Here is a 23,964-nt window from a genome sequence, read left to right as displayed (position 1 = left end):
GGTAACTCATTTTAAAAATCTGTAGCTACAACATGACAAGATTTGAGCAAAATAAAATAGGAAGTTGGATTAAATATTTAACTAATATGTTGATTGAATGTTTCATGCTGGTGCATTACACACAACTGTTTCTAGAGTCCAAACCCCCCCACTGTAAAGGACACGCACGTTTTTGTGAGCTGGAAACTCAACTGCTCATCGGTGTGAATGTCTTTGTCTGTTCAGTGTTAGCACAAAGTCAAAGTCTGAGTCACACTAGATTTTTAAAAAGCAATAATATCAGTGATATAAATGTATTTTAATTACTGTGATCAGTGGATTTGCTAATGGAAGCAAAGTAAACTCACACAGTGCTTGTGCATAATGTTAAACTTTGTGCCACTGACCTGTCTTGACAGGTGCTGACCCGTGAGGGAATAGAGAGGAAACAGAGTACAAAATGGAGGGAGGATATTAGCTGTGTCACATGGCCCACTTTACCAAATGCACAAACGAAATCCACTTAGCAAATTTCTGATGTGACCAGGCACTTAGACTGGTGACCTTTCAAGGGTGTAACTCATACCGACCCCTGCCTAATGCATGGACAGGATAGTCTTTTTTACACCTCACAAGAAGGAATGGTAGCAAGGCAGCAAAGATGGTGCAAATACTTAGACTAACAGTCTTAAAAAAGTTAGCAACCATGTTCTCACATATTACCTAAAACATAACATTTCATTTAACTGCACCTATTATAGAAACAACAATCAAGTATTGTGTTGTTATGTCCTGAGAAGAAAAAAAAGCATCATCATCCTCACTCTGGTCACTGAGGGCTTAAAAACACTCTTTATGGCTATAGTCTATTGAATCTGTCAACCATAACGAAGAATTGTGTATGAGTGATTGAATACATGCATGCGTGTGAGTTTGTGTGTGTATACAAAGACTGGTAGAACTAATCGGCCAGAAAACCAAGTGTTATCACATCTTTGATTGAACCCAGCAGGGTTTCTGACAGCACATTGCACACCTTCTTCTTTACCGGAAGAACCTGTTGCATGGTTGGACAGCAAGAGGTAAGAGAGAGTGTGTGTGTGTGTGTGTGTGTGTGTGTGTGTGTGTGTGCGCTCCATCATAGGCTACTTTTGGGAACAAATATCAGACTTAGAACCAGTAAATTATGCTATTTCTAGCTTGCAAAATTAAGGACAACAGCTGTGTCCCCAGTTAGGAAAAGGCTTTGGGGTCAGGGGTTAAGGTTGGAGTTAGGCAAGTAGTGGTGATGGTTAGGGTAAGTCTCCAGAAAATGAATGTAGGTCTATGTGATGTCCCTGGAAGTGACCATGGTCTGTATCTGTCTCCCAACCAGTGTAGATGCCTCAGTGCAGCTGCCAAGGTCTCTATAGCCTCAAGTCCCACACGCCCTTCTTCCACCCTTCTCCCCTCCCTCCCGCCCTCCTTCATTTGTTCATCCCTCCATCTTCTCCAATCAGCAGGTCTGAGATTAAAAGTAAACACAGAGGTGACAGTCAAAGCCGCCAATAATGACAAGACCAATGCTGATTAAAATTAGCCTCAGGTTGAGAAAATACACCGGGCTCTTTCTCTCTGATTAAATGTCTGCACTGTGTAAACTATTACAACCTTGTTCTATTCTCCTTCTGTTGTCCTCTGTATCCCCAAGTCATCTTTATTCTTAACGCCTCGGATTTCTCACCACATTAATTAATTTCTGATTTATCTGTGTGTCACTTCACCAGAGTGTTGGTCTAAACCTTGAACAATTCTCACAACTCAAAGTCCTTGTGATATAAAGTTAAATTCACTCCTGAAACACTGGACAACATATTCTCTGGACTGAGAAAATTATACCACTTTAAATTTACATTATGACAATGTTTCTAAATATGTGCTTGTGTATATTAAATGCTGCTCATTGCAGTATCTTACAGACATCTTCCAATCTTCCATGTCTGATGTTTGACGTCAGCTTTCTTGTAAATACCTGTTTACAAGCACAGATTTACATCCAGATGTTTAGTACTGTTTAAACTGCTTTAGCTCATCGTCGAATGCACGGAATAACTGAATGAGACATGCATACTGTGTTTAATGCGGAACTGCTTTTGTTCATGCAGGGGTAATTTTGGTTGACATCCAGGTTAATCCTGGGTTCGTACCGAGTTCAATTCCAGCAGACGTTGCCGGCTTGCGCTTGGATTTATGATTCACATTTTTTCTGGTAGTAGGGGGCCAAAACAGCTAAATTAACTGATAAAACAGTACAATATGCAGTGAAGTGAAATAACAATTCTGTAAAATATGTAATGATTTTGTAAACTGCCTCGTTTTAGAAGGTCCTTAAAGGTATGACATAACAGCAGTGAGTCAAATGCTAGCAGCTCTAATTCCAGTCTCTTAAATAAGCCCCTGCAATGTCTTCAATTATTATGCTTCTAGCCATCATTTTCCTAACCGCAGGCTCAGAGAGATACACTATAGTAAAAACCTGATATTTTTAAGCAACAGTGTATTTTCCACACTGTCTCTGTGCTCCACTCTCATTTCAGCACCAAAGCTACTGTAATTCAATCACTGGTCCCACAGCAGATGAGAATCCAACACTGTGCTGTTTTTGTGTGCCTTCATAAAGAAGAGGAGAGAAGGGGAATCACATTTCTAATGTTATTTTAAACATTATTATCAACCTAGCTGGAATCTATGTACAGGCAAATTGAACATGATGAGACCAAGCATACGCATACAAAATAACTGCTGTGAGCTTGGACATCTGCAGCATCGTGTGTGTCCATATTTGCGTTGATGCTGAACACAAATAAAGCCCTTTCACAGTAATAGCCTGTCAACTAACCGACATACCTTGCATTTTATCTACAAACCCAGTCATTTCTCTGTTGGAACAAAGTAATTCATAAAAGTCTGGCACCAGAGCAAAAGGGGGAAAATGTCATTTTCTGGTGACATTCCTGCTGCATACAGACATACAGACTTGGTTACAACATGTCATTCAATTATAGCATGTCATATATGTCATATGTGACATAACTTGGCATGCAAACATACATGCATGCACTTACTGTATGTTAGCCAGTATGAAAGCCCTCATCAGTCATTCATGTGACATGTGCTGTTTCACACCTTTATGGGTTAATGCTCTACTAGGAATAATAGCCATATTAAGGCCAAACAGAACTGCTGAAAATGAGGATATGCTGCATAGTGTGAAGGTTATATATATACGTGTGTGTGTGTGTGTGTGTATAGAGAGATAGATATATATAGTCTTAAAGTTTATGGAATGGTACCTGTGCAGTGTGTAAAACCTTATAGTATCCTTAACTCTAGGGCTGATATTATGTTGCAGATATTTAAGATGTTTAAGAGATATTATGTTTAATTGATGTTAAATATAACATAACCTCCTCTATATCATTCCTCACTTTGAATTTCAGTCTGTAAATACGTTTTGGATAAGAGACATTAAGTTTATTGAAAATCCAAATTATTTTTATTTTACAGCAAAATAAAATCTAATTTAGAGTTTAAAGCAGCCTGAGGACTTCAAATTAAAAAAGAAATCTAACACCAGAGTCAAGTAAAAATATTCTGCTCATGAACAAGATAAGCACCCTGGAAAAAAACAAGTGGCACTTATACACGCTTTATACAGTTTTTCTCTGAGAACCATGATATTGGATTTATCATTTGACTGACATTTATCTACTGTGGGTCCATGTCAATGAAAAGCATGCTCCTTAGTGTTACTGGAGTTAATTTGCTTGTGACCTGTTTATTGAGTCTTCCATGGTGAGACTCCTACGCACAAACACACGAATCCATTAAAATGTCAATCTTCATGTTGACGCTAAAAGAAGACAAACAAAAAATTAAATCTTTACAAAGCATCATTGTGCGAGACATAAAGCCAAAAAATAGAGGAAAGTAATAAAAATGAGACACAGAGGCATCAATCGCACTCAAGTCTTTCACATTCTGGCGTCATAATCTTATAATAATTATTGACTTTTTCACCAACAAAATTCAATCCTATCTAATGTTCCATTTAAGAATATGATAAATCATAATTTCAAGGTCAGTGGAAGTCAAGTATTGATTACTCCAACAACCATTATCGTTGATTTCCGACAGCAAATGAAGAGAATGAATGATTGGGAAAAATATCATTTAAAAAGCAAGTTTGTTATTTTACAATAAAAATTGATTGAAGAGCCTTCAGGAGTGTGACCTAAGAGAGAGGAACTGATCTAAAAGTGGTAGTTTGCCTGAGTATAAGATCTGTAAAGCATGAATTAGTTTTATCAAAAAGCATATATGAATACTATCTGAAAGTATAATGTTTTTGGGGATGGGGGTTGGATCATTGGTCAGACCCAATCACCGTTTTGAAATGTCCACGCCTTTCTGAAAACTTTCGCCAAACATAACCCAGCGATCCCAGTTTGGCGATGGCGTATAACATCACACATCTCTCAGCAGGAGCATGGCGTTTCTGCTACTTCACACACACACAAACAACACACACACACACACACACACACATCTGCCAGCCCCACCCGTGATATCCCACCTTCCCACCTACCATCACCTCCACCCCAGTGTCTCCCACTTGACATTTTTCCATTTGCACCTCTTCTCCCTCCCCTCCCCATTGCAATGTACAAATAAGCTTGACAAGGAACACCACTTTTGGTCTCCCTGAGCCGTCACTCTCTTCCTCCTCCCCTTCATCCCTGTTCCTCCCTCTCTCATGGGAACATGATGCTATTATACATAAACAACAAAAAGCCTGTGTTGTGTTAGGCTTCCCCTCACACAACATAGGCTTTTTTTTCCAACTTCTGACTGAGCATTAGGTAAGGGGTGGGCAAAAAGAGGAGCTGTTTGTAACAAGACTGCCTGCATAGGGGACTCAGCCAGACTGCTCTCTTTGTTTGCCGGACGCCCCATGAACAAGTCTATTTTGAATATCAAAAGGGAAACACAGAATGTGTGAAATAGATTTGGAACTGAGTTGATTATGAATACATCATAGGAGAGGAGGAAGGTCAGAGGTGGGAGAGAGTTGGGAATAGGAGTGTATGTATGTGCCTGCAGGGAAAGATTGAAATTTGAAGTGTCTATGTTTGTTTATAAGTATGTCCGGGGCAAGCATGTGGTGATAGGTAGGGTTTGTGCACCGTTATCACATTGGGTGGGTGGGTGTTACTTCAAATATGCTCTGTGACAACACAATATCGCACGCGACACAATGAACAGCCACAACACAAAGACAAACCAAATCAAAAAAATGCTATAAATGCATTACTGGCTTGACATGGTGCGAGGTTGCAGTAGTTATTGAGATATATTCGCACTTCACCTCCCAGATGACCACCGGGGCAATCCGAGTCATCTGCTGCCTACACAGACAATAGAGAGGCAATAAAAAAAAGCAGGCCAAGGATGTAAGAGTCTGGAGGTTGGGAGACATGCGCAGGAATAAGGGGGCATGGTAACACATCTATGGGTGGAAAATTGTTATTTTCATCATTTATTCATAGGCAATGTGATTGAATCTGGATGAGGTCCTGTGATTCTGAAGTAGTGATTTGCTGAGGATACGAACACACCCATAAACAGTATATACACATTTCAGATAGACAGCTGAGGATCTGGCACATACAAAAACACTACATACTACATACATGCAGTAGCTGGCAAGCTCACTGCATACGTCCAGAATATATGATCCAGATGTGACTACATATGGAGCTATAATAAAGTCTTTAAATAACGCATTGGATTAATTGAAGCGTATGAGACATGCTTAGTGGAGAAGGCAAGCAATTAAGCCCCCCAGTGTGCTTGCATGTGAATACGCACCTGTGTAGCAATGTGCATATGTGTAATGATATACAGCTAGTCCTTACAACACTCTGGAGACATCATTTACAGATATTACAGATTAATTTCAAATCCATTATAGATATGTCAGTCTGGATAGGTTAGAGGATCATTAAACATTCTATACAAACACTGCTCTTACTTACAGATGATCTGGAAAACTATACTATACTATAAGAATACTATAACCTCTCAGAGATCATTCATATATATGTATATGTATATATATATACAGTATATATATTACATATGTGTGTACATTAGTATCACTCAAAAAAGTACAAAATATGGCAAATGTAGCTGCATCTTCTGCACACACTATAGAAGCATCTGTAGTTCTGACTTAGACTCTGTTTAGTACATGACCATTTTTATTCATTTGTTAACGGTGCATAGCTGGATTTAAAACCAACAATCAAACTCTTATTTCCAGGGCTATGTTGGTGGCCATCTGAGTTAATAACTATATTGACTTGAAGCAGACCGTTGAGGGAAAAAAAGAGTTTAGGAAACTCCAAGTACAGAGACTAAGTGACACACTTGACTAAGCTTTAAGTGTTGAGTAATCCCGTAGCCAGAAGAACTCATCAACTCAATCTCTCATTTCTAACTCTCTTCCTCTCCCTCCCTCCCTGCAGTAGGTTTAATTTGAAGGGAGATGAAAAAGTCTCTTTTCCACATCGTCTCAATACATATTTTTCTAATTTCTTCCTTCAGAAATCTCTTAATGGCTTCTTCGCTGGACCCTGATGAAAACAATGACTTTTAACCTTCCTCTCCCTCCCTCCTTCCCTCCATCCATCTTTCCCCTCCCCTCCATCATAGTGGACTTATTTCACTTTCTAAATGATTTCTTATTCCTTCAATCTCTTTGCAGCCATTCAGGCTCCGGCCTGAGCTTGTGGCCAGTGCTACGCATTGTGACAGGTGAAATGAAAGCCCAGAGAAATCTCATCTTCTTATAAACGCTCGGAGGCATTCAGCCAGTCAAAAAAATATTTTCCCCCTTCTTTCTAAGGCACCGACAGATGGAGGAAGGAAAAAAAAAGTGAGCTGTTATTTGAACACCATTTGGGATTTTCCTTTATCCACAGTTAATCAATGCTGTTCTTTCTGTGGTGGGAGCTGAGGCTGTACATTTTGCATACATTTACCAGACTAGCTACTGTATGACAAAAAAAAGGAGATCAGCCTGCACTGTAATATTGAAATGTCTTCTACTGTTGTGAGTTGAATTAGCCCGTCTTTGATTGTTTTTAAGGTACATTTGCAGAGAAATACAGCAAGTAAGTTATACTGTGCTATTTAAATAGTTTACATGGAATAGTCATAATTAGTTCTGCAGATATTCTCAAAGGATCCTTTTTGGATGCGTTATAGAGTACTCTCTACAGATTAAAAGCACTTTATTGCTATCGTTTTGCTCCAACATTTTCTATTTTATCCAAACAATGTCAACAAGGAGCTTGGCGTGAAAAAAGGAATGGTAGCAGACAAACAGTACTGTCAGGCACTGCTGATTGAAACCTCAAGGTCATAGCCAGAGAAATAGTGAGCCAGAGAGAAAGAGAGAGAGAGAGAGAGAGAAACTGAAGATGTAGGAGCAGTAGAAAAGCTTAGATTCTCCAGGGTCTGGCTGTGTAGCTCACTCACTGTGCTATTTTGTGTGTGTGTGTGTGTGTGTGTGTGTGTGTGTGTGTGTGTGTGTTTTTGTGTGCACGAGTATGTGAGTGAGAGGTTTTCAAGGCCTCTCCCTGTAGGCAGATTCTGCAAAGTCACCCTGCTCTCTGCCTCTCGTCAATCTCTCTCTATCGCTGTTTGCCTCTCCACACTCCTTTCTTTTCCTGAAGTGTTACCTCTCGACCTGCAAAATGCCCTTTCCATCTCCACAGCACCTTTTATTACTACTCACTCATACTCTCCATTCCACCTCTCTACCCACCCACCCACCCCATCACCCTACCCTACTGCTAGATCTTTCCACCATCCTGCCTCCACTTTTGCCAAACATGACCAAATCCCCCTCTGATCCCCTTCTAAACAATCCTGCTCCCGTACTAAGTCGAAGTCCACCCGTACAGTACACCCATAACCTCCCTCCCTCTTATCATCCTTCCACCTAACCTCAACCTTTGCTCTGTTCTGGTCTATTTTTTCTTTTTATCCACAATTTATGCCCTATCATCTCACTATACTTCCACTCATCCTAACTCCTCCACTCCAGCCATTCAGGAGTTTTCTGCAAACCGACTTTATATCACTACTTCCCATTCTTCAGGTTGCTCTCCTCACCTTGTAATTCTCCACTCTTGCTGTAGAGTTCTCGTCTCTGCTCTCTCAGGTAGGCACTCATACTGATGGCATGGGAAGATGATTCAAACCTAGAAAACACACCGAAAATTCAACAAATAGGCACACAGCACGACATAACAATGGCAATTCAACAAGAAACGACAAGAAAATACAAAGAGCAACAACTTTGGGTATGAAAGTATTTTTATGCCTTTTTTGATACTTTTGATAAAATACTGTTTAAAATCCTCTTTCATACAGAGGATATTTTATTCATTCATTTTGAATAGTACAAGACAGGAAGCGTGATCCTTACTTGAAGAGTGACTGCTTGGCACGCTGAGGTTTCTTCTTAGCAAAGAAGGCAGCAAACTCACTGCCAGTGCTGGCATATGACAGCTGAGCCGATGGCTCTGTGGCGCTGCGACTGTTCTTCACGTCCAGATACTCCATAAGCAGAACCTAAACAATAAAAAAGCATGAGATCAAAAGCTAGTAAAAAAAACCTAGGTATAAGGAATTTCTCATGCATATTTGCATGGGAGACTGCTCATCAGCCAGCCATCAACGGCCAACTCATCTAGATGAGTCCTGTCTGCAAAACATTAAATCATTCCACGAAACATAGATGAAATGAAACAGAGAAATCAAGATAGTTTTCTGGCATATCACAACCAACAAACTCAACTATCTCAAACTGTGAATAATAAGTGACTGATGCCACTGCAGTCCCAAATTCATCATACGCATATAATTCCTCCAGCTGTTATTAGACACAGATACAGTAACATGGAGTTCTCAAGCTTATTAATGACTTTTAAGCTCCCACTCACAATCATATCCTGTAAGCCTGGCCTGCCTATTCTCTTCACTTGTCAACTTATTCATGAGTGCCTTTTATATCCATAAGCCATTTGTAGAATAGATCTAGAGATTATAGGTTAAAAACAAAACCTCAATTTACTTACATTTGCCGTCATCTTATGTTTAATCTCTGTAGAGCTCACTGCCAAACAAAGCTAAAACCACCAGTAACTCTTGATGAGTTTTAAAAGAATATTGTAGTGAGGAGTTGTAAAGGCTCTGTGAATGTCCCTTCCTTAGTTAGATTTAAATGGTTGCTCATTAGTCTTCTGGACTGATACTGCCTAGCACTGCAGCTCATTGAAGCACTAATACAAACATTTAACCTAACACTCTGTCTAGTGTCCATTTAATTGCATTTATATTTCCCTTTTGTGTTGTTTTCACTTTCTTCAGCCAGTTGTAGTAATACAAGCAGTCACAATCTGATTTTGTTATACTGTTCCAACACTATTCTGTTGAATTAAACATTTATTTTCATTTCAAATTTAATGTTAAATTGCAATAAAAAATGTCATGTTCAGCAGAGATACACACATCTGGCAGATCAGCCATGGACATCTGTAATAGTATGTTCACAATTTATGGTAACGCTATGTGTATGAAGTCAATCTTAAGAACAAAACAAAAACTAAACTTTTAAAATAAAAAAGGGCTCTGAAATCACTGGGTGCTTCTGATGACCGCTGTAAAAATTCTTGTCCTCCATTTCCTCGATCTGTCTGCATGATCCATGGTGAAATCCATCAATGTCTGATCATGCTTCATAAAAATCTTATCAACTTCTAACAATAGGACAAGCACATTGAAACTATGGCCAGACAGAGAAAGTTAACTTCCTCTACTCTATCATTCTATCTGCACATTCCCTCTGTTGCTTTCATCGGCTCTCATTTTTCAAAATCTCTTCGTGCTTCATTTCTCATTTCTCATATTTCTATTTTCTCTCTCTTGCCTTGTCTACCTCAGTTCAACGTTCTTTTTCTCTCTCACCAGTCTTCATTTCTCTCTCTCTCTCTCCCTGTGAATACATATGTCCTAAAATAGCCTCCCATATCTAATAGCTTCATAATTTAGCAGGGCCATTTCTTCTGTGTGTGTCTAATTCTGAGGCGCAATGTGGGTCAGCCCAGAATGGGACAGGAGTAATGGCCGAGCAGATGGAGATCCATCCCGACCATAATGATGTAATTAACGCTGCGGAGAGCACCCCCCGTCTTGCATGGGAAAGCCTTCACATGATAGCATCAATGTTAATTCAAGTGCACACACATACAAGCATATTCAAGTGTATAACAATGAAAACATAATGCAAAAGCAGGTTTTCTTATAGACCATCATTTTGTTTTAGGATGTGCATTCAGAGGTTTCAGTGAAATTTTACAACAAAAGGAAAAAAAGGTTATGCTTTTTGTTGAAAAAAATAAAAATGAACTTTTGTGGCTTAAAATTGCTCTCAAGTTACATCAAAGAAGACTGAGGTTACAGCACTTTGTCACTAATGTTCATGTAAATATGCAAGTTAAGCACATGCACATTCTCTAACACACCTCCCGTCATCACAGTCAGCTCAAGGCCATATCACACACGCCCTCTCCAACTGGCAACACCAGGGCCTCCAATTGCCACTAGCCTCATGCTGCAGATAATCCTATCAGTGTATTAATTACAAATAATGAACTGATGGAGCGAATCCCCCACTTGCTTGCAAACTAACGCCCAAGTAGACTTAATGAAATGCCAGCACTGGGCTGATGAAGGGGCTCCGACCCTACTTAAATTGCATTAGCCCAGAGACAGAGTGAACTTTGGAGGCAATTAACTGGACTGGTATGACAGAGAGAAAGATAGACGAGGGGGGGGGGGGGGGGGGGGTAGAAAGTAAGACAGAAGGAGAGGTTGGAAGAAGAAGAGATAAAGGTGGAAAGAGTTGCGTGAAAGAGAACGACTGAAGGATTATAGGTGGTGTATGAACACTAAACTGTGTTAAAGAAAACCATAGGAATGAACAGCAAGGATGGATCGAAAAGGAAAGAACACAAGAGACTAAGTTAAATACCAAACCATTTATTGCTGATTTAACACCTTGAAGTGAAGTTAAAAAGAGAGGGTTGGTTGGCCCACCTCAACTTAAAAGGATCTTTTACTGATTTTTTTTACTGAGAGCAGACAGTCTCATTAACCTATCTCTAATCCGCAGCAAACCAAGATACAGAGCTAATAACTCAAGAAAGGGGAATTTCTGTTAATGTCACCTCAAATTTGCCCCATTATTTCTTTATACATTGCAAATCAGCCTTATTAACAAGCACTAGTTTGGTCCTAACAAAGTTACTTCAGAGCAGTGCCCAACTGCTGCAAATTTGTAAGGGTTTTTTAAGTGACTATGACAACATTGACTAAAAATATCTTTAGTCTCATGGTGTGCAGTGTGCAAACCAACAGAACAATTTTAGGTGCTATAGACCTCATCTTAGTCAAGAAAATGCCTTTGGTTAGTTTGGGGTTTTTTTATAAATGGAAAACAAATGACTCTACCTACAGTCTGATACCGGTAAACAGTAAGTTATGCTCACCTCACAATCATAAAAGAATTATGACAACATTATTCAATTAAACTTAAAATTAAAATCTACACATGAGATAAGTAACACTACACTCCCCAGCATCTGTTCCCTGTAAATGAGGCACAATTTAATGTGCTAAATAAAGGAGGGAGTCATGCATGCAAAGCTACAGTCCCAATTTAAATGAGTGTTTGATAATGACACCTCTATTCTCAGGTTGCTGGTAATATACTGAATGTTGCATCGTAAAAAAAAAAAAAAAAATCAACAACATTAGTTTTATTTTGTTTGATACAGTGATTCAGTCTTTGCAACCTACTCATATGACCTAAAGGTACTGCTCTTGACTCAATCAAATGATTAAGACAATCTCACCTTCCTCTTCCTTCTCACCCATCAGTTCAAGTATATGAAATCTCATTTAAAATCACTATTACTCTAGCAACATTATTGCCTAGACTATTACCGTCACCTGTGTGCGACCACACAGCTCATCAGTGAGGACAGCATAGTAGAGCTAACACAAGCTAAAAATACCACCGTAAGATTTGTGCCTCTCTCCTCTCTACCCCAACCGGTCGAAGCAGCTGCCCGCCCACTTTGAGCCTGGTTCTGCCTGAGGTTTCTTCCTGTTAAAAGGGAGTTTTTTCTTGCCACTGTCGCCAAGTGCTTGCTCATGTGGGAATGTTGGGTCTCTTTAAAATTAAAACTTGAAGAGTTCGGTTTAGAACTTGCTCTATGTGCAAAGTGCCTTGAGATGACTTTGTTGTGATTTGGCGCTATACAAATAAAGATTGATTGATTGATTGATTTATTGATTGATTGACCAACAAGTCAAGTTTCGGTTTACATCCATGTTCATCATAAATCACTTATTAGTGAAGACTTGAAAGGAATTTAATTAAAAGGTATTAAGAGTGTATGTGTTCATATGCTTGTTCAATGAAGCTTATTCTGATTCAACACAAAGATGTAGTTATGACAGTGGTTGATGCTTCAGATATGAATGTTGCTGCAAAGAAGCTCCAAAATACTAAAACGTGGTTGCTTCACACACACATCTTCAACCTGGGAGCACAGAAGATCTTTACAATCACCACAGTTTCAAGGTGGGCACCTTCGATTAGTGTCACCAATTCAATATCCCACCAAATGTGAGATACGGTCCCAATCTTCCTTTCTGTTCCTGAGTTATGGCGTTGAATAATGGCCAGAAAAGTGTTATACAGAACATTATGATGTCACAGTGAAGTTGACTTTTGACCTTTTGGATATACAATGTCATCACTTCATCAGTTTATACTATTAGACGTGTGTAAAACTTCATACGTCACATACATAGTGTGACCATGACCCTTTAATTTTTAATTATTAATTAGGAATGGCCCCCAGAGCCAAGGTCCAATTGAGAGCAATTTCACATTTGTTAAAAGGATTCAGGTATGCATTCAAAGATAACATCTTCAAAAACACGCTACATGGGCACACAGGTGGTTGAGTGGTTAGAGCGCATGCCATATATGCAGCCGACCCCGGTTTGAATCCCGGTCTGAGGTCCTTTGCTGCATGTCACACCCCCCTCTCTGTCTCCCATGTTTCTGTGTCTGTCGACTGCTCAATAAAAAGCATCTATGCCAGACAAAATCTTTTTTCTTTTTTTTTTAAAAACACACTATATTAGTTCAGGACATCTATGGAACTTCCATATAAAGGTTACAGAGAGTTGATAGAGAAACATGAAGGCAGGAGGGGGACTGCCTGAGTTCACTAAAAAGCAATATTCATGGATGAATCTGTGAAACAGTGGATAGAAAAAAAAGGGGTGATAGGTAAAGATGTGAAACTTGGCAAATGGCTCTTCACACCAGATAATAAGGCGAAGCTCAAGGGTTCATATCAACTCAAGAGTGTGTGTATGTGTTTACTTGTGTGAGTGGGCGCACATGGAAAACTCACATCTTTCTCAAGGGCTCCCCTGACAAAGACAATCATTTCCACCACTACTGCTCAATGTAATTCTATCAACCAACCAAAGTCATTCTGCACTTGAGTGGCTTGGGTCTCATCCCAAACTTAAATCAGTCCACTGGGCTGAGCGCTAAGTTCTATTAAAAAAGGAAGAAAAGCTTCATGGCAGTCTGCCTTTGTAATTCATTACAAGCACTCCCGTCTATTTCCTCCTAACCAAATGTCCTGATCTTAGCCTTTGTGTTTGAAGAAAGTGCATACTCATCTTCCATTCTGTAAATTAGGGCCCCTAACAACCACCAAATCAGTGCAATTAAGAGAAAATCACTCAAAGATTTGCAGGTGAGTGCTTGTCACTCGATGAATTTGGCAGTCAATCGGCAAAAATTATTAATGTATTATAATTATTATTATCATTATTATTATCACTTCATTTTCCCTTTCCTTGTTTCCACCATCTCCTTCTTATTAAGTCATCTTAAAAGCAGCCCAGAGAACAATCTCAACACGTTGTTCCTCTCTCAAGGCTTTATTGAAATTGTCTGTTTTCTCACTAAATCCCATGGCTGGTGTCTTGTCACAAAACATATTGACTGATATCCCTTGTTGCTAGTTTGAAGTTGAAGCTTAAAGTGTCCTTGGCTGTCAAAGAAAGGGTTCTGTATACACCCTGTATCGATTGTGTTCCAGAAACTTCAATAACCTTCACAAGTTCTGACGAAGCTTCAGCTACTCCGCCAGCACTGAACTACCACTAACCAGCGGGGGTTCCCACCTGGAGCGTACCATGTCTAGTCAATCTTTTGAAGGCTATCTTGTTGACGGAAGAAAGGACGAAGTGCCTGCATGTTCAGTGAAACCCATTTATTTCTTTTAGTGTCCTTGCTGTGTCCCCTGACAGGTTTTGATGTGAAAATATGTATATGTGTTGTTTTAAATAAAGAAGAGGGAGAAGTAATAGAAAGGTGTGCCATGTAAGATGGTGTTTCTATAAAAACTACTATTTATGAATGTGTGTTTGTCATTTGGATGCAATCGTCAAATGGCAAGTCGATGTATTTAAATGTTAAGGAGTACTGCATACTTTGAATGCATAGCACATGCAGACAGATTACACATACATGACTTCCATGACACTGACAATAGTACTATTCACCGTAATTGGTTTGAATTATAGATGAATGTAATGGTAACCACAATGATAACCTGTAAGTTAAAAGTAGTAAATGGTATTAATGTTTGATTTTAACCTACACAGTTAATAAAGCTTCAATGACAGCATTTATAGCACATAATATCATGCATCACATTGCAACACAGTGAGAAAATACATCAACAATTTAAGAAAAAGATTGCAAAAACACACAGCGGCATCTGATTAAGTCTCTGATGATTTTGATGTAGTGGATGTAAGGGGGAGGAAGAGACTTGGCAACACCATGGAGATGGTAAGACTTCACTGCGCTTCAGCAATATGTAAATATGACAGCGCTTTTGAGGACAGAATAAATGTGACACATTGATTAAAATGTTGGGCGAGAACAACGTAGCAATGTCTGCGCTTCATATCTAATTAAAAGAGATCATTGTCTTCTGGCTGCTCTCTGGCAGTTCAATTCGCCTCATTTTCACTCTGTTGATGAGCCGAGAGAAGGCAGTGCATATTTAAAATCTGTGTGAAGGAAAATAAGAGATTTATTTTTAAACACATTATGTTAGAAAATAATAGCTTAAAACATGTTAAAGGCTGTGAACTATGTAGTGCTGACATGCGGAGTTAGAGTGTTCAACTGTTTTTCACTAACCCTGTGTTCAAGATTTCTTGGGCAGGCCTGAAATGATGGCTCGATGACAGTCAATCTTGGATTCATCAGTTATTTCCAGTCATCCACTGTGAAATTCTGATATTTCTTAGCTCAAAAGTGTTTGGCCTTGTTTCCCCTCCTGAGAAGTGGTTTAGAAACTGCTACATGTCCTCTGAAACCACTACAAGATGGTACTCAATCCTCAAACTTTCTGATTACTAACTTACTAACCCTAACCCTTATATTTCCAGACTTGCATGAAAATATTAGAGATTTTCAATGTGGTCTCAGACTTTTGGACCCTGCTCTATACACAAACTGTACAACCCTCCCTCCTTTTCTTTGTCTTATGCCAATACAAATGATTAATTAAGAAGAAAATTTATATGATAAGCTATAGGCTCTCTAAAAAGACAAGAGACAGAGAGAATTTTATCATTTAGTGCCACATAGCATATTCTAAAGCAGAGGCAGCTCCTGACTGTCAATCTTTTTTAAATGTTGCCCTTTATTTGTAGCCCGAATCAAATATCCCAGCCCTTGTTGCTTATTTTCTAATCTCTTGTTACAGAAGAAAATGTGGATACAAACACGATAGCGCTCTCAGTCATCTAGGAGTCAGTTCTTTCAGAATGCAGATAGTCAACATCTATCCATATTTTTGAACGCAAACTCAAAGTTCCATGTCTGCAGAGAGGAAAGTACTCATTAAAAGTATGATTTGCACTCTAGTCACACACTTGCAGGACACAGACAGACATGCCAAGCAGTCACCCAGCCACAAATCCTTGCAGAATGCGTAAATGGCGAGCTAATTATCTAACTCATGCGCCTCAAAACAAACGACAGACAAGGTCAAAGGGTGATGGATGTCAGTAGACAGAGACAATATGTGCCAAATATACATTAAATAACACTGCATAACAGGGTGGTCTTAATAAAGAGTGCATGCAGAGGGTTATGAACTGTGATCTTTTATCAACTATGTTAGCCAATTACCTGAGGACGTATTGTGACTTCCAATCTCGTTAATGATACAAAGGGAAGTTGAGTTTTCTTGCTTGGCACATCATGTTGTTTTGACTAATATTTCAACTCAGAGAACATCACATTAAACTTGCCAGGCTACAAGACTATCACAATTGTCTGACACTGCTGTAATGTATTTGGAAAGAGAAAAGGGAAGCATATTAAACATTTATGGGTACACAGAAATCCCAGTCACTCTGGTTTCTTTGATAAAACAGGCTGCTTTGAAGAAGATAGTTCACGATGGAAAAGGGAAAAAAGGCGATAGCAAAGGCATGTGATGGTGTACACTTAAAATATATATTCAATAATGGTGTGAATAATCAATAGATACATTCACACGCATTCTACAGAAAGCCACTTAAAAATTTGTGAAGTGGAGATCTGGCCAAGTGTTGAGACTTGAGAGGGATGACAGTTTAAGAAAAACTCCTACCAGTCAAGGAAAAAAGCCCCCTAACAAACAATAAAACACTTTCAATACTATGTAAAACAAGGAATGAAAGGCTGAAACTGATAGAGAAGGCAAAATAAACCACACATACAGGGAAAAAAAGCAAGAGCAACTTGATATGGATTCAAATGAAGATAGAGATATAAACGGCAGCAAGGCAGAAGTCAGTGAGGTACTACACACAGGTTTGGCTGACATTACCAAAGACATACATTAACTCCTACAAGATATGAACTTCAGTGAGAAATTTGACAACTTAAAAGGAAGATGCCAACAACAAACTGACAGCAAACAGCAACAAATTACAGGATTAGAAGTATCTGCAAAGCTCAAACACACATTAAAGAGCTAAAGACATGGAACATGGAAGCTAAAGAGGCTGTTAACAACACTCCAAGACCAAAGAAAATTTAACTATCCTGGAAGGTAGGTCAAAGAGAAACAATGTGCAGATATTCAAGGTCCCAGAGGGAATGAAAGGGGAAAGGAAAAGCTAAAATAAATGTGGGATTTAAAATACATTCTATAGCTCGTATAAATGGGGCAGTAAGGGAGGGGGGTAGACATTTTAATATTAAATACAACAGTGTTTGGACACTTTAACAGAAGTGACGAAGAAGGTAAATACCTTCTGGTAGAAATAAATATTTGATGTCATTGTTCTAGAAACTGAGAGCATATTGATATGTGAAGGAGACTTTATCATTACATTGAATCATAACTTGGATACATTTAGTACAAAGAAAAGTACTAAAATACAATTGGCCCAATATGAATGTAGTGCATTGACAGAAGTGGCACTTATATACATTTGTAGGGAACAACGGCCACTTGAGAAGGATTACACTTACTACTCAGCCCCACATTCAGTTTATACACCAACAGATTATTTTTTCATGAATACAGTGTATAGATTTAGAGCAGAGGAACGCACAATAGGAGTAGCAGATTTATTAGACTATAGCGCCTTGTATCTGACATTAAATTTAAACAGCAGGAAAAAAAATACAACTTGGTGAATGACTGTTAGCATCTTAAATGATGCAGGATTTGTAGAGGGAACCAAACTGGGAAGAAATATGACAATGGGAAAGCAGACTCCATTGCCCTCTGGGATGCTATGAAGACAGTTACGTGTGGAAAACCAATATCTTAAACAGCAAAGCTTAAAAAACACATCAAGAATTACATCAACAAAAAGACTAGAAAGCTCAAAATTTTAGAACAGTAATAACAGTAAAGAAATTCTTGTCACTCGGAATCACTTCATCAAATTAAAGAAGCTAAGAAAATAGTAAATAAGAAACTAGGAAATTAAGTAGAAATGAAAATTTGCTTCCTGAAACAAACATACTATGAAGTTGGTCCCAAAGCAACAAAATGACTATCCAGATGAATAAGGATGCAGCTACTGAATGGAATCCATAAAATCAGACATCCTACAACCAACACGTTAGAAACTAAGAAAGATGGATAAGACATTCAAAAGTTATTTTAAAAAGCTGTTCACAGCCAGCTTATAAGGAATAACAAAAAGCAATAAGAAACCTTTTGATCTCATTACATCTACCAGCAATAGGAGAAAAAAACTGAAATTATAAATATAAATACATCTCGACAAAGAATTGGAGGATGCAATCAATAAATTAAAATCTAACAAGGCTCCAGAAAGTCACGGTTCCCTGTTCGAATGATGCAACATTTAAAAGAAGGAACTAAGCCAAATAGTGTTAGCATCATTAAACAAAACATTAAAAAAGGCTAAATCTCCTTCTAATGGACATAGGCCATAATCACAGTAACTCTCAAGGAAAGTGGACAACACATTCTGTGAAAGCTACAGACCAATATTGATATTGAAAGTTGAAAATACAACTGTTATATCCAAGAGATTCTAGACCTTCTTATCAAAATAAATCAAAGAGGTTGATCAGGTTATATTAAGGGACACCAAACACGATATAATACAAGGATACTACATATAATTGAAAAAGTAGAGAGAAAGTGCAGTGTTACTTTGACTGTGTTTTCTAGAAGTTTTTATACCGGTGCTAAGAAAGATTTGTCTTTAATGTAGACTCACTGCATCATAACACTCTATGAAGATCCAAGGGCATGATTAAAAATAAATGGTAATCTTACAAATTGATTTAAGGTAAAAAAAAAAAAATAAATAAATGAATGAATAAAAAATTGACTAGACAGGGGTTGCTGTCTATCATCTATTCTTCACAGTTTTCACTGAAGCCTTGGCTCAAGCAATATGATAAAATGAATGCATTGAGGGGGTGGATGTGAAAGGCACAGAACACAAAACTGGTTGATTTGAGGATGATGTCTTAACCTCCTTAAAACAACCAAATATCTGTCTCCCTTAACTGATGAAATTGTATAATAATTACTATAATGCTATAATTACTAATCAGTTACAAACTCACCGTGGCAAAAACACAGGCTACCCTACAAGCATACAATTTCAGATGGAACGAAAAATCAATAAATTGTCTAGGATCTAGCAATAAGGACAAAAATTTACAGGGGCAAAATGAATCACCTGCAAATGTTAATGAAAGAATCTGATTTGGAGAAACAAGACTTGTTTAAGTACCTGCAAGTCAGACATTTCCTCGATAAAGATTTAAGACCAGATTTACCTCACAAGCCAAAAAAGAGTGACTATGATACTGTAATGCGCACAAGAATAATACAGAGTGATATCAGTGATGTATGAAGGGATTGTGATGAGCTGAGCAATCTCCACACTACATATTAGGAAATAAATAGGGAAAAGAAAGCAAAATACCATTATTCAAAGAAGAGTGGTAACATATATGCAAAGCTCCAGGAGGTGGAAAGAATTCTTTGGGAAAAATATAGTCAGATTCGTCACTACTCTACTACAAGACTAAAAGTACATTTTCATCTACAGTACACAACAGACATGCTGGAGACGGTGTGGAGAGGAAAAATGCAAATCACACTCATGTTTTCTGGGAATGTATGAAAATGAGAAAATACTGGCAGGATGTATGGGTAGAGTTGAAAGAAGCAATATTGGGTTATGAATTACCAAATGTGCAGTATTATATCTAGGCAAACTGACAAGAGAAAATGTTCAATGTGAAGACCAATATCTGGTTAAAGTTCTTTCAGCAGTCACCAAGAAGGCAATCACCAGGAAATGGTGCAATAAGGACCGTACACCTACACTAAAACACTGTCTGGACACTGTCGAGGAAATATTCGATATGGAATGACTCACACATACTGAGAATTCAACAGTCGACATTTCTTACTGAAAAATGGGACAAATGGACCGCTTGTAAGACCCATCACAGAGACACCCGTAGAGCCTCTGAATGAAGACAGAGAGTATCTTGAGTTCTATGTTATGTTATTCACTTGCACCTCATTCTTGTTCAGTGGTTACTAAATGAAAAACAATACAAATTAAGTTTAAAAAAAAAAAGGGAAAAATTGTGAAGAGGCATTAAAACACTCCATCCTGCATCGATACCACTGATTACCATCCGGTCTTTTATGCTTTCAATCAATACTTCCACAGTGAAATAAACAACCAGCAGAGGCATCTCCAGCAATTCTGAACAGGGATTAGAACCATTACATGAATCTTGACTTTCAAAGGCTTGTTTACCCACTCCCCATTCTAAGCCTACTGGGCCTCAGTCACACATTGATGTACAGCGTTTCTCAGCCAAGGCCCTGTAACAGGGTGCACCCGGTGTTTCTGTCTGCTCTCGCATCTGTCTGCTGGTATGTCATGTGGAAAGGTCAACCTGGTTTCTCCTCTCAAATTCGGGAAACAAATAACGTCTACCAAGAGGTTTCTGTACATGTCAAAGACGTAAACTAATAAGTAAGAAGCCCAAGATAGGCAGGGATTCAAATGATTTAACCCCAAAGGGGAAAAAGATTCAAAAGCACAGTTTTAACATGTTTCAACGTTCTCAGTTACAATAACATGACACTTTTGTCAACCCACTTAAAGTTTTCCTGTCAACAAAAGTTATGTTTACATTTAGTTACTCACCAACATACAGTACATTGTGTATATCCTTCAGGTCTAACAAAAGTGTTGAATTTATTTACTTACTCATAAAAAATGTATGCAAGTATTTTAAATCCTGCATTGTTAACTCCCATGTTTACTAGCTTCCAGTCTTCTTTCGTACTTTTGGTGGTGCATTGCTACATTTCAGAATGCATTACAGCCACCTGTAGAAAACAGTACTGCTAGAGATCAGTCACTCTACAAGGTATCTTTCAAACTGAAATAACACATGCCAAAGTGTTATTGAATACCACTAGGATATTTTACAAATATTGTTTGGAACATTCAGGCTTTGCATTTTGACAAAAAAAGAAAAAAGATTTTCAGTAGTTTAAGTAGAACTGAAGAAAAACTCAAGCAAAACACATTAAATGGGATTAATGTAAAGGATCCTAACCAAATTCTGACCTAAACCAAGTAGATTTCTACCACTGTGTGGGTCTTAAGACATGAGATAAGAACTGGCTCAGTATCCAATAAAATTTAACAGAGGCACTAGGAGAGCAGTAAGAATTTAATTTCTTTCATTGCTGATATGTGACTCTCTAAGACAGAGAGGGCTAAACTAAGGGGGTGAAAGGGAATGTGGGAGTTGTGAGGGGAAAAGAAAGTAAGATAATGAGATTAAGAAGGAAATTACAAGAAGCAAGAAGGGTATGCACAAGGTATTGGGAGATTTAGATACTGTATTACAGAGGCAGCAGGGATGATACTGAAGAAGGAAGAAGCAAGGGAAATGGAAATGGAGAGTGGGAGAGAAAGATGAAGAAAGAAGCAAGAGATGAAAAAAAATGGCAAAGGGGAGGGTGGATGGATGAGGGACCTTCATATTGATACAATCGGTCAGGAAATAATAACACGAGTGAGTGAATAAGAAAACCTCATTTCACGTAATGAGTATTCTAATCAAGAGATTACATTATCTCACATTGCAGAGACAGGAGAGAGTGAAGCCCCTGGCAACTGGGGGTTGGCAATGGTCGCATGCTGGGGAATGGCTTAATGCCTTCTATGACTGCGCTGGTACAGTGGAGCTATTACAGTACATACCTATGCACAATCACACCCTGGGAAACACACCTAAACACTCCTGTATTTAACCATCCATTCATGCCAAATGGAAAAATATGTGCTTATAGTTGAGCAGGGTAATAACATTCTGACATTTAATTGATTTTTACAGTTTTATGTTCAATGAAACACCTGTGCGTTTAAAGATAATAACCTGACTTGATTACTGATCTTGCTATCAATTACCATGGCAACAATCAAAGCATTCAAGTCAGCCCTCTAACAACATCTATCTTCAGCTGTGCTTTCCAAGACTAAAAAAATAAGTCAAGTGCTTATCTTTCTTTTGCATGTTTATACAAGTACATGTTCAAATTACAGAAAAAAAAATTAAGCAAATCTCAAGGAAGTTAAAAGTGTGGTTAACGGAAGAGAAATGTTAAATGTTAAAATGACGAAACGCCCAGAGCACAAGGGAAGTTTTCTTGAGTATTAACATACATAAGGAGACAGACACACATACACACATACCAAGTACTCTGAGACAAACAACTGCCACAGATTTCCCTCGGAGATTCACCATAGGTCATCCCAACAGCTGCTTATCCCCCGACTCAATCAAACAAGAGCAAGGAGCAAGAACCAGGCATAAATTCATGCCAATTAAACAACCTAAAATTAATCTAAACAATCAAGCTTTCTCTGGCTTTTTTTCTTCTTGCTACTTCTTGCTGATAGATTGAATGCCACATCTACCACATCACTCACTGCCAATTACTCTACTGATTATTTTCCTGTAAGAGAAGGTGAACTAATTTGGAGTTTTAAGAACAATGCCATGTGGAAAATAAATCAAGAAACCTCTCTTGGTGGCAGTGGATGAAAAATAAAAGCCTTAGGGTAAACCAGCAATGGAAGACAAAACAAACATCCCTGAGTTGACCATGAAAACACCAATTTGGCCCCCTTCTTACAGTAGCCATGATAAATCTACTGGATACTAAAAGCACAAAATAATACCATGCTTGTTTTTGCTCACAGAAGGATTCATCTGTTAGAGTGGAAAGAACTGAAGTAAATATTGAAAAAGGCACTGTGTTGATGTCTAATTTCCTGACAGATTATTCACATTTGATGCCTAATTAGTCTTTATAGTTGTTTCTGTTTAAAGCTTTTTTTGTTATTTGATCTTTAAAGATTTCAAATGTTAATATACTTCCGTTTTGTAAGGCTGCACAGGCACATCAGACATCTGCCAAGTACTCTTGTATTACCTTCAGTATAAGTGCTATACCAAACACATATATAAGTGGTTTAGGTACATTTGCATTAACAGTGTTGCTCATATCTGACCTGCAGCACTGTCTGGATCTTGGCAGAGACGTCAGCCTGCTCGTAGAGCTTGATGCCCTCTTCATGGGCCCCACCCGAGCACTGCACCGCAATCTTCTGCAGATGGGCCAACACCACACTGTGAGCCTGGGCCACTGCCTTGAACTTGTCAAACAAAAGCTCCAACAGTTCCAACAGCAGCCTGCAGAGGGAGCCAAAGAGGGCAGAAAGGGAGGCAGAAAATTAGATACAAGAGGGGGGTTAGAGAGGAAAAGAGTGGGGAGTAAAGTCACAGAGAAGAGACAGAAAGAGAGGGAGGGAAGTAAAGTGAGCCATATTATTATTTAATAAAAATCAAAAAAAGGCAACCAGACAAATATGATACGTTTTCCATTTTTGAAATAAAAAAATAACTCTAAAATGCAACGTTTATTTTGCACATAATCTAATAAAGATGCCAAGAAACACAGCCAGCACTACATTCACTATGCACTTTATTAAATAAGAAAAGAGACAAACCCTACAGTGAATCACTTGACTTATAAAAGAGGCTGAGAGCCACCAAGTGATTCTTCTTCTGTTTGAATATTAGAATGAAGATTAAGAGTGTGTAGAGATGGTGCAAGGGACACCATTGTTGTTTTGAAAGACTCCCTCTAA

The 23,964-nt window shown here is 38.4% G+C and overlaps 1 protein-coding gene across 1 annotated transcript in view; it reads right to left on the bottom strand.

Moving 5' to 3' along the window:
- The window catches only part of exoc4 (exocyst complex component 4), a 117,850-nt gene that overhangs the window by 77,325 nt on the left and 16,561 nt on the right, over positions 1–23,964 (bottom strand). Inside the window, exons 8-10 of the mRNA XM_053313951.1 lie at positions 23,326–23,506; positions 8,519–8,664; positions 8,203–8,291 (exon numbers count right to left, since the gene is read on the bottom strand). Coding sequence (XP_053169926.1) covers positions 8,203–8,291; positions 8,519–8,664; positions 23,326–23,506 — 416 coding nt within the window. The remainder of the gene's footprint in view (positions 1–8,202; positions 8,292–8,518; positions 8,665–23,325; positions 23,507–23,964) is intronic.

This window comes from Scomber japonicus, chromosome 23 (genome assembly GCF_027409825.1).
Source record: "Scomber japonicus isolate fScoJap1 chromosome 23, fScoJap1.pri, whole genome shotgun sequence".
Lineage (NCBI taxonomy): Eukaryota > Metazoa > Chordata > Actinopteri > Scombriformes > Scombridae > Scomber > Scomber japonicus.
Note: the sequence above shows the minus strand (reverse complement) of the source record. Positions and strands in the feature narration are given on the sequence as shown.